General features: G+C 35.2%; 2 protein-coding genes across 7 annotated transcripts; both read right to left on the bottom strand.

The window, feature by feature from the left end:
* Window positions 1-677: 677 nt before the first annotated feature.
* On the bottom strand, window positions 678-5,942 carry LOC112515613 (sister chromatid cohesion 1 protein 2). Its single transcript, XM_025122514.1, has 13 exons — window positions 5,695-5,942; window positions 4,253-4,628; window positions 4,117-4,154; window positions 3,991-4,037; window positions 3,824-3,885; window positions 2,695-3,071; window positions 2,506-2,617; window positions 2,041-2,165; window positions 1,536-1,822; window positions 1,373-1,409; window positions 1,255-1,276; window positions 1,038-1,170; window positions 678-958 (listed from the first exon to the last, which is right to left on the bottom strand). Exons 1-13 carry the CDS (start codon window positions 5,825-5,827, stop codon window positions 851-853), a joined length of 1,857 nt encoding a protein of 618 aa, XP_024978282.1. The 5' UTR covers window positions 5,828-5,942; the 3' UTR covers window positions 678-850.
* Window positions 5,943-7,134: 1,192 nt separating this feature from the next.
* LOC112516031 (transcription termination factor MTERF5, chloroplastic) lies at window positions 7,135-10,239 on the bottom strand. 6 transcript variants are annotated; one of them, XM_025123053.1, is made up of 5 exons: window positions 10,051-10,183; window positions 9,086-9,139; window positions 8,961-9,010; window positions 8,621-8,824; window positions 7,135-8,421 (listed from the first exon to the last, which is right to left on the bottom strand). In XM_025123053.1, exons 1-5 carry the CDS (start codon window positions 10,161-10,163, stop codon window positions 7,295-7,297), a joined length of 1,548 nt encoding a protein of 515 aa, XP_024978821.1. In that variant the 5' UTR covers window positions 10,164-10,183; the 3' UTR covers window positions 7,135-7,294. The 6 variants fall into 6 exon arrangements, with proteins under 6 accessions (XP_024978821.1, XP_024978822.1, XP_024978823.1 ...); XM_025123054.1 differs by having other exon boundaries at window positions 8,621-8,821; XM_025123055.1 differs by lacking the exon at window positions 9,086-9,139 and having other exon boundaries at window positions 8,961-9,025; window positions 10,051-10,239.
* Between the last annotated feature and the right edge of the window lie 225 nt (window positions 10,240-10,464).

The following is a 10,464-nucleotide window of genomic DNA, read 5'->3' as shown; positions in this document are numbered from 1 at the left end:
TTTGCCCCTCCCCTCCCTCCCAGGCTCCCACTCTCCAGTCCACTAGGAGATCAATTTCCGTTTAATTTGTAAATGGGCCAACCCAATGCATAAGACATGGTACAAAACTACAAACTACAAACTACAAACCCAATATATGAAAATTGCCTTTTTAAGATAGAGAATTTTGTTAACAGGCTCTGCTTATTATACATACGATTGTTTAGTAGCAGTTTAATAATATAGAAAATGATTCGTTTGGTAAGAGTTTTATGTAGAAAGTCATGCTTTTTTCCAAACTTGTTCTTCCAAATTAAATAACATACTACTTCTATTTCGGAAACAAAAACTTTTTCAAATTATATAGACAGATTAATTTATCAGAACTTAACAAAAAACCAACCAAACATAAAAGATATCTCCTAAAAGATTCTTTAAAAAGGATATTTATGCTAACAGATTCTTTAAAATGAAAAAAAATAGAGTGAAATTCTCTAAATATATATATAAAAAAAGAACCTTCCCAAAAATAACACACTATTTTTATGAATTTTATTGGATATTTTAATAAGCAGCACAATACATTCTCTCAACTCTAAAATAAAATTTGAAGATATGGAAAATTTTGTTTGGGTCTCCTTTTTTCGATTTTGAAGAATGATCTTCTGTTGGAGCCAATTTCACAAGAAAAAAACCTTCATAAACATATATCCCATGGCTGAAATTGAAAAGCTACAGAATCTAATCAACAACTACCTATTTCTTTCTTTCTTTCCATCTTTCTTTCTACCGCATACATACATACATACATACATATGATCTTTACTTTCTTTTGTACAAACAACATCACCGTCCACCCGCTCGTTGTCCTTCACCTCCCCTTTCCAAATACTTCCTTCAACTTTGAAGTTTGCATCACACGGATATCATCATACGCCTTTCCTTGTTTCACATCGATGTAACCTCCCGTTTTCAGAATCTGCATCATTTTTAAAACACAAAGATTTAATATAAGCACACCACCACCACCATCGATTCAAAACCTTCATACTGCTTACCAACATCTCAGAGAAGAACCTTGCACTTTCTTTCTTGGTTTTATGTTTCAGAATTTGTGACAAGTTTATAACTTCCTCTTCTCCTCTTTCTTCTCTCTGTACCAAGTTACTATGCAGATAACTCCCCACACTTCTGCATACATATCATAGAAACCTACATCTTACAGACCTTTCAAAAACAGACCCCAACTATAAAAGAATGCAAAAAAACACTCACTTGGTTACAGCCGACCATTTTTCTACAGTAACAGAAAAATATAACATGATTATATCAGATTTCTAAAGAAAGAAAGTTTCCAAAAGTAGAAGATGGAAAACAAAAGAAAGTTGCTTACCATTTTCTTGATTTCCTCCCCCTAACAAGCTTGGCCCCTGGCCATGATTTACAAACAATAAATATATCAGAATCGCTTAAGAACCAATATCAAATTCTACATTCTTATGATCTTGAGATAGATGGTTTTGGCTGTATGTATTCAAAGAAAACTAGCAGATTACCTTTTTCATTTGAATTTCATCCAATTCTACATCCTCAATTGGGAAGAGCTCTTTTTCTCCGCTCCTCGATGAATTTGTCTCGTTAAATCTCAATGATGTTGAATGGGTTACGGGCGTTGAAGGAGCAATTGCTTCAGTTTCTTTTTGCTCAGAAGTTTTAGGCGTATTAAGGGATCCTAATTCATCAAGTTTTGAATCTCGTTCCATTGTATCTTCAACTTTTTCTAGCACCAACACCTTGTTTGTAGAAATGACAGATGTAAGATCTGACGGAAATTCTGCATTGACTGGGGGAAGGGAAAAGATTACTAGTCAAATTTAGTAGAAAAGAAACAAAGCTTATTAAATGATAATTAATTAACCAAATAACCAGAAACAACTACTAGAAATTCAAAACCTGTTGGTACCCTCTTCGAAGCGCCTTCAAAGCAGCATAAGGACATTGCATTGGAACTTCAAATATTCAAGGGAACATCAAATTAACTAGAGAAGAGACAAAGCTTACTGGGAATTATAGGCTCCAGAACAAAATCAAAGGAACGACATTCTTTCCGTGTAAGAAGTGGATATGAAGCTTTCCTTCTTTTCCCCACCAGATCGCCTGCATCCGCAAGCCAGTTTTTAAATACCCTGCCATAATGAAGAGAAGATGATTTCGAGCTTTTGGAGTATCAGCTTCCAGATTAGGGTATTTTCAAGAACCATTGAGGGCAAAGAACCGATCTTTTCAGCTCCCAGATTAAGGCATTTTCAAGAACCATTTCATGTTGCGGGTCCAGGAAAGGGGCGGCCCCAACAATCAAGGACAAAGAACCAATCTTTTATTTTTCATCCAAGAGAACTAATTTCAACGAATATAGAAAGAAAACAATAAACAAAGCACCATTCAAATGATTTTGCGCTCAACATGCATGTACGTATATATACACACTTGCATACACACTAGGACAAAAAGGGTGACATCACTCACTTGTTGGGAACCACAATCGTATCATCATAAACAAGTCTGCGCTTCCTAGGGGGCCAAGCATGCTCTTTGGAAGCTGGGGTACGGATAGCCACAAAATCTGATTTATGTTCACCTGCATTCAAGGACCAGTTCATAAATGGAAATCTAATCAATGACGATAGGTTAATCAACAGAAGCTTCAGACGTTACCTGAGACAGCTGGAGCCTTCGACTGAGGTGTTACATCAATGCTAACTGATAATTGACGTTTTTCTGGACTAGGTTTAAGCGTCATGTTACCAACCAATGTCATTTCTGAAATCATTGTCTCCCCAGTTGTACAATCTTCATCAGGATACTTCTTGTTTCTACAATCCTCCTTGGCTAGATGTTCACTATCCTCAAATATCATGAAATCATCCGAAAATTTTGTGTTCTTCGATTCTGGATCTTGTTGAATAGTGGGTATTTCAGTGAGTTGTAGTTCTTCATCAGTCTCATCAAGTACCATGGGATCCAAGCTCTCATCCAGGGAGAATCTATGGCGTAGTTTCTCAGCACTTGTTTCCGCGTTACTTGGGTTAGTGCTGAAGCAAGGATAGAACAAAAGACTTGAGTGTTTGCATATGTATATATATATATATATATATATATATAGAGAGAGAGAGAGAGAGAGAGGGAGGTTCAAGAGAAAACCCCCCAAAAAATGAAAAACTAAGTAACACCCTGGCAACCATTCATCTGGACAGTATGCACATGTGCATACAAGTAATTAAAGTTATTTCTTAGTTTTTATGCACATGCGCATGCACATGGGCGTACCGGACAAATTGTTTCCAAATTACTTGTATACACATGTGCACACCGTTCAGATAGACGTTTATCAAGGTGTTCCTCAATTTAACATTTTTTTGCGGTTTTCCTACTGAACCTGATTATAGGTTTATGTATATATAGGTATATGTATATGTATATATGTATATGTATATATAGGTATATGTATATATGTATATGTATATATGTATATGTATATATGTATATGTATATATAGGTATATATATATGTATATGTATATATAGGTATATGTATATATGTATATGTATATATAGGTATATGTACGTATATATATAGGGTTGCATTTCGGTGAGGAGAGTTAAGATGAGAATCGTAAGAAGGGATCTCCACCCTTGGATGCACATTAGAATGAGATGCACCAGATCAATTCCTGTGAGAAGCACAATTCATGGGTGGGCAAGAGATTAAAAGTGATCAAGGGTCCAGATCCCTTCTTACGCTTCTAATTTTAACTCTCCTTCTCACACGATCAATAATAACATACTTTGTAGTCGTAGCATAAGCAGAAGCATGGCCTGTGAAACTGGAAGAAACATCCCACCAGTCCTGAAAAATCAAAATATCACATTCAACTTCAGTGAAACTAAAATGACTTAACAAATAAACACTGATATACAAAATTTACATTTTCTGGGAGAAAACTTGATGTACCTTGCCAAATGTTTGACCCCCAGTCCGGTCATTTTCCCATGCATCTTCTGTATGAGAAGAAACATACTATTAAATTAAGGGATCATGTAGATTATTCAATAAAAAGAAATAAACCTAAAAGATTACCATTAAGCACGATCTCCAAACGGGATTTCACATGGTCCCTGCAATATGAAAGAAAATAACACAGAAAACATGATAAGAATGTAAAACCACCATAACAAGATTGACCAAATTATATAAATGCAAGTATGTAACTCACTCGCTGTTATCATCTTCCACAACTTCCAGATCAAATGCATCTAGTTCAAAATTTTCTGGCAGGCTGATTGAAGATAATTGTGCATTCATAGCCTCAACAAAGACATTGCATCTCTTTATACCAGAAGATTTGGATACAGGCATGTCTACTACGCTATGCTTAGATCTCTTGCTTGAAGATTCTGGTGTGCACATACCCCCAACATCTTTATTAACTTTTGTCCTTCCCTCGAGATGAATTTTCATTTCATTAAGGCTATTATTGCAGTCATGAAGCAAATACTCGACTTTTTTCGAGTATATCCTTGTCACTCCTAGTAGAAGAAAGCCTAATATTCTATACGTTACAACAGGAAGTTGGTCTACCAATATTCTATCTGAATCAAACACAACACAAAAGAAAAAGCATGTCAAAAAGATTAATATACAAGAAACAATAGTACGAATCAATTCAGAAGTAACATAATACCATGAAGAAACTTGAAGTTTAATGGAGATACTTCTTATCAACCATGTAAATCGATAAACTACCTAATGCAGGGTCCAGGATATCAGCGTGTGAATCCCTAGTAATGTGTATACTGAACTTCAAGTTCAACAGTAGATTCTTTTAGGAAATTCATTTATAAATGACTAGCAACACAAACCAAACATTATCCTGGTTTTTTAGATATCACTTATCATTTCTTTTTTCTATATGTTGCTCAGAAGAGTAAACTCGTTTCTATAAGGGGAAAGCAAAAGGTTATTTTAGGGGGTAGAGGGTTCAACAGATAATGCACAAATTTTCGGCAGGATTCACCAAACTTGCAAGTTCTGATACAACTATTTCATGCAAGATTTCAACGGCCCTCAATTTGCATAGCTGTTTCTTCCCTTTATGTAATTAATGAGTTATTTGTGAGAAATTTATGATATGTGATGGCGACTTTGAAAGCAAACAATGGAACCCACATGATTTGTCCAGTCAACAGCCAAACAACCATCACAAGTAACGAACAAAACATAGTAGGCTATATAAAACCTCCTTTCATCCTCTAACCAGAAGGGGGAAAAACCTAGGTTTCAAATACACACGTTTTGGATGAAAAAATTATTTGAAGGGTCAAAATAATCACATTTTCCAGAAATTATAGAAACTGTATGCGTATCAAACCATGAATCGAACCCAACAAATACTAGAAACACCGCATTTACGTCTCCATCGCCTTTAGATAACTCCCAATCGTATACAACTCTTCCTAGAGACGAGCAACGGCATTTGCCGACGTGAAACATAAACGAACAAAAAATAAAAACTAGTAAAATAAATAAACCCCAATTTGGTTTCAAGGAAGAGATTCAATTGGAAGAATTAAGACAGAGGATGCTACAATAGTTCCTGCAAGTTGAAGGAATGTGAAAACGAGGCAGAAAAAAGAAACAAATCAACGAAGAACCAACCAACAGAAGAAGTGATGTTAGTCTGTTGAACAAGGTCTTTTCTGAGACGTTTCGGAAAGTGGGCAGCCATCCAAACAGGCCCCAAATCACCCTTCTTATTCCCCATCAGCAAGTGTCTGTAAATCATCCCCATTTTAACTTGATTAAATAGGATGAAAAGCCCTTGTATGTCTGTATATACACATGTATACAAGGAGTCGAATGAAATTTATGGTTAGATATGATGGTTTGTGTGGAATTGAAAAAACAGGGCAGGAGAGTGAGGTTTAGAAATGGAGAGGGAAGAAGAAAACGGTCGAGGCTTTGAGCGTAGGAGACAAGATTCTAATTCTGGTTCACATCAAAAACATATTTATAAATAATGTTTTTTTTTTAAATGACATAAAATAAAAAAGATTACGTAACATATTGCTAGCTAGTATTATTAAAATGTATGTATTATATTTTATTTGGATATATATATATATATATATATATTTTACTTTTTAATGAATATACAATTTATGAGAAAAAATGAATAATCAAAATCTAAAACTTGTACTCTAAGAAACTTTTTCATTTTAAAAACTATAATTCTCGTTATATTATTAAAATATTTTATATATTCTAATCTAAACATTTAATTTTAAAAAAAATTATTGATGGAATAAATAAAAATAAAAATAAAAACGTTTTCTCTTATGGTGATTATTTTTGGGTATTTTTTCTTTACAGATTTTTGCATTTTCTCTCCTATTTTTTTCGTTTTAAAAGGAAAAAAAAAACTATCTTGTTTTAAATAATTTGTTCTAAATAATCATATAAACAATAATAAAATAAATTTTTAATATTTTATGAAATTCGTAAATTTAAACAATAATTGAGTTGTTAAGATATTAAAAGATGTTAGATTAAGTTGTAATTATTTAAGTTTGTGTGAAATATAAAAGAAAGGACTTTTTGGTTTATCTTCTTATTCATTATACAAATATATAATATAATATAGATATAGATTACCCAACACAAGTAATTACAACTCCATCCTCTTTTTAGAATAAATTTATTTTGATTTATATTTTATAGGTTGTATTAAAGATTGATATACTCATTAATTTATTTAATAGGTTGTGTTTTGATATCAAGATTGAGCCCAGCTAAGCTATGCTATGCTATGCTATTGTGGGGTTTTCTAAAATGAAACAACAACAAAAATATATTATAAATCAAAATATTGAACAATATATATTTACGATATAGTTATTATAATAAATATTTAAACAATATTCATATGCGTAATTTTCCTGTTACATCAATTAAATTTCATATATAACATAACAAGAGGGACACAATTCAAATATGATATACTATAAATATAAAAAAAAAAAAATATGTACAAAATCATTTAGTTTAACAAAGTCAATTTTGATAAACCAAATTTACTCCTCAAAAACATTACCTTTAAATTAAGTAACACTTCAAATACAATTGATCACAAAACTCAAAAGTATTTGGCCCCTTCCAAAATCAGATATATATATATCACAGAAACAGAATAGCTACACCCCTTCATCGGCTTTAATTAAATATTCAATTCATTCTGTCCAAATAAACCCTCTCAGTCTCAGGCACACGCGTTCTTTTTCTTCACTTTTCGCTTTAGAACCCTGTCAAAGTCTTCATCCGAAAGAGATAGCACCTGGTTTAAAAGCAACCTCACCCCACTCTCTTTCACAATTTCATGCCGACGTTTGATCCTCTCCTCCAAACTGTACCCAAAATACTGAGGAAACTTCACCAGCTCGCTTTTCGGATAACCCATCGTCAGGAAGTATTCCCATTTCGGAACCAAGTTCTCCGCCACGCTAAATGTATATAGAGCCCCGTATCTGGAAGCCATTACCGCCACATCAGCCATATGGTATCCTTTTTGCATGAAAAACTCCGTCACTGGTTTCAAACTCGTCTCGATGTTAAGACCAAAAGCCTGTGGACATCGTGACATAAGCACACCACCATTCACTCCTACCGAATGAAAGTAATGAGCAGTGGGTCGTAGCTTCTCCTCCACGCTGTAACTTATGATCGATGGGAAGCGTGTGAGAACCTTCCCCACCTCTTCAGAAGAAAGCCCCATTTCGTAAAGGAAGTCCACGGTTGCTTGTAACTTCGATCTGCTATAAGTCAGAAGGGCAGGAAAACGATAGATAACCTTTGCCCATTTTTTCTTGTCCACCCCCAAGTCTTCTAAAAATGCCATGGTTGGGATCAGATTCTCGGTTAGACTAATACCACATAATTGAGGTCGTTTGCTGATAATTACAGGGATATCCGACTTTGCTATACCAAGGTCAACAAGGAACTCCACCACTGGTTTGATTTTGCCTTCCAAACTGTAGTAAGCAAAGGCAGGGAACTTTCGAATCACTTCCTTAATAACCTCGAGATCCATCCCGAGATCTTCAAGATATACTACATGTGGAGGGAGATTTGGTGTTTCACCGATATCGCTTACTCGTGCCATGGCTGTCAGCTTCTTAGAGTTAGCACTGGATAGGGACGAAGCATGTGTAGTTGAAGGTTCAATAATATCAGCAGGTGGATTTTGATCGATTTCCTCTGATTTCTCTTTCACTATAGGGATGGGAAAGTATTCTAGGGCATCTACCAAATTGTCCCCATGTTCCTCAAGGAGTTCATCTAGGTAAGGAATGAGAGCATCTCTGATTTCAAGAGTCGTAAGCTCTCGTCCTGCAAGGACCATTATATTATAATAAGTTAAGGGCATATATTGCATTCATAGAAAACAAACAATCCCAGTATATCCCACCCGGTGGTAGGGGGATCGCGCACCTGGCCTCTGAGCGGTTGTTTGATCACCAATATCCAACAAACTATTATATTGAACAAGCCATGATAAGAAAATCAGGTCAAAGTAGAGGAGTCAAACCTACTAGATATCGGGTTTTATAAACAGTGTGAAGTCTTGAAATAAGGTGATCGATGAATAGGTCCAGCTGTTTGATCTTTCTGATTGCATTTACACGGGACATGCCTTGTTTCCTCAAAAACAAGTTCAATACAGCCTTAGCTTCTTCTCTTTCTGCTAGTAATAGATTTGGAGGCACATTTACTAAGCTCACCGACCCGTCTGCTACATATTCAAGATATCAGAATAATACAACAAAAGAAACCATCAAAACGTTTCTTATCTGGAACCCTAAATAACCGTTACATCAACAAAAATTAAAGAAAAACGATTAGATGATGATGAACTTTTACTTGCTTACCATTCTCTGCTCGACAGAAGAAAAGCCTCTGAGGGAAAGAACGTTGGTTCCTGAATGCATAAGAACTGAGGTTGGTATTAAATAGCAATAAAGACACTGAAATTTCTAAAGATGTGAAAACTCACAAATTGGATAACTTGATTCCAGAAGTTCCAATGTCAATGTGATCTATGCAAACACTTTTCCAACATTACATGCATAACCACACAAGTACTGATTAAAAGGTGAAGAAGCACAATGATGGTACGTAACCATTATGTTCACTGCAGCAACGAGTAGTCTTCTTGGTAGTGTGTGTGTTGCATCCATACAAGACTTGTTTTTAAGAGCGTGCAGAGCATATCCGAATCACTTGCTTCAGTAGGTTTCAAAGAAAGAACACATTCTGACTCTATAGTATATCTGACGTTAAGTGATATGTCTCATAGAGCTTATAGCATAACCTTTGTGAGTTAATTGTATCTAGTTTAGAGTAACTTGATTCCAAAAAATTGATATCTGGAACTCCTAAACTAACAAATATTTGTGGATCTCTTTGTGTTTCTATTGGACCTGCAACTGTGCAAGGCTAGGCTACAATACAATACACACAAGATGATGTAAATGGATGCTATATATCCAGCATGAGTCAAAATTTAAGTGAGCAGCAATATATGGCCACCGATTTTTTTGTAGTTCTAAGCCTCCCTCCATTTGCCATATATATGAAGCAGTAAGCACATCTCACCATCCAAATTCACCCAACCGACAGGATTTCTAGCTTAGAGATTAGACCTTTTAGAAACCGAAGACCAGAATTTGAGGTTAGAGTGACCTCCATGATTCTGATCACAAGCTTCTTCAAGGAATCATTAATTCTAAAAATAGCAAATCTATAGAAAGCTTAGAAGATATATGAGTTTTATAAGGAACTAATACAACAGAAGCATGATGGTTAAGGTAAGAAACAGAAACTGAATCATGTTGTTAGTTCTGAAAAACAATAAAAGCCTAGAGTCATAGGATAGAAGTAAGAACAAGGGAAACAAAATTGAGCAATCAGGGTTTGTAGATATGAAAATATGCGTGTAAATTGAAAAGGGAAAATTACCGGGAGGAGATAGAGATGGAGATGGAGGGGGAGGGGGAGGAGGAGGAGGCAAGAGCAGCAACACCGAAGAGGGAGAGGGTGTCGGAAGTTCCGAAGAGAGTGAAAGCCTTCATGGGGAAGGGGAAGGGGAAGGGGAAGGGTGTTGGGTTAATGGAGGGAATCCGTGGATTTGAGGGTTGGAAGAAGATATGGTTGTTTTGTTGTGTCCGCATCCGCACCAAATGTCAGCCGCTCATAACATATGATACGTGGGTTGAATGCCTGCGCAGCGCCCTTATTATTCCCTCCATCCAAAATAATAGATATATATATATATATATATATATATATATATATAGGGGCTTAATCAAATGAGAACTGAGTTGTTTGTGGTAACTGTAAGAACCAATATAAGCCAATCATTTAAATAATTAA

This window comes from Cynara cardunculus (assembly GCF_001531365.2).
Source record: "Cynara cardunculus var. scolymus isolate 2C chromosome LG 7, CcrdV1, whole genome shotgun sequence".
Classification (NCBI taxonomy): domain Eukaryota; kingdom Viridiplantae; phylum Streptophyta; class Magnoliopsida; order Asterales; family Asteraceae; genus Cynara; species Cynara cardunculus.
Note: the sequence above shows the minus strand (reverse complement) of the source record. Positions and strands in the feature narration are given on the sequence as shown.

Excerpts from the sequence above, each read along its gene's own strand:
- LOC112516031 (XM_025123053.1), bottom strand. The coding sequence starts at position 10,163 with ATGAAGGCTTTCACTCTCTTCGGAACTTCCGACACCCTCTCCCTCTTC. Across the intron at positions 9,140-10,050 it reads TCCATCTCTATCTCCTCCCG|TGTTTGCATAGATCACATTG; the intron begins GTAATTTTCCCT and ends ATGTTGGAAAAG. Across the intron at positions 8,422-8,620 it reads TAAAACCCGATATCTAGTAG|GACGAGAGCTTACGACTCTT; the intron begins GTTTGACTCCTC and ends TGGTCCTTGCAG.
- LOC112515613 (XM_025122514.1), bottom strand. The coding sequence starts at position 5,827 with ATGGGGATGATTTACAGACACTTGCTGATGGGGAATAAGAAGGGTGAT. Across the intron at positions 4,155-4,252 it reads GTGGAAGATGATAACAGCGA|GGACCATGTGAAATCCCGTT; the intron begins GTGAGTTACATA and ends TTCATATTGCAG. Across the intron at positions 2,618-2,694 it reads GAAGGCTCCAGCTGTCTCAG|GTGAACATAAATCAGATTTT; the intron begins GTAACGTCTGAA and ends CCTTGAATGCAG.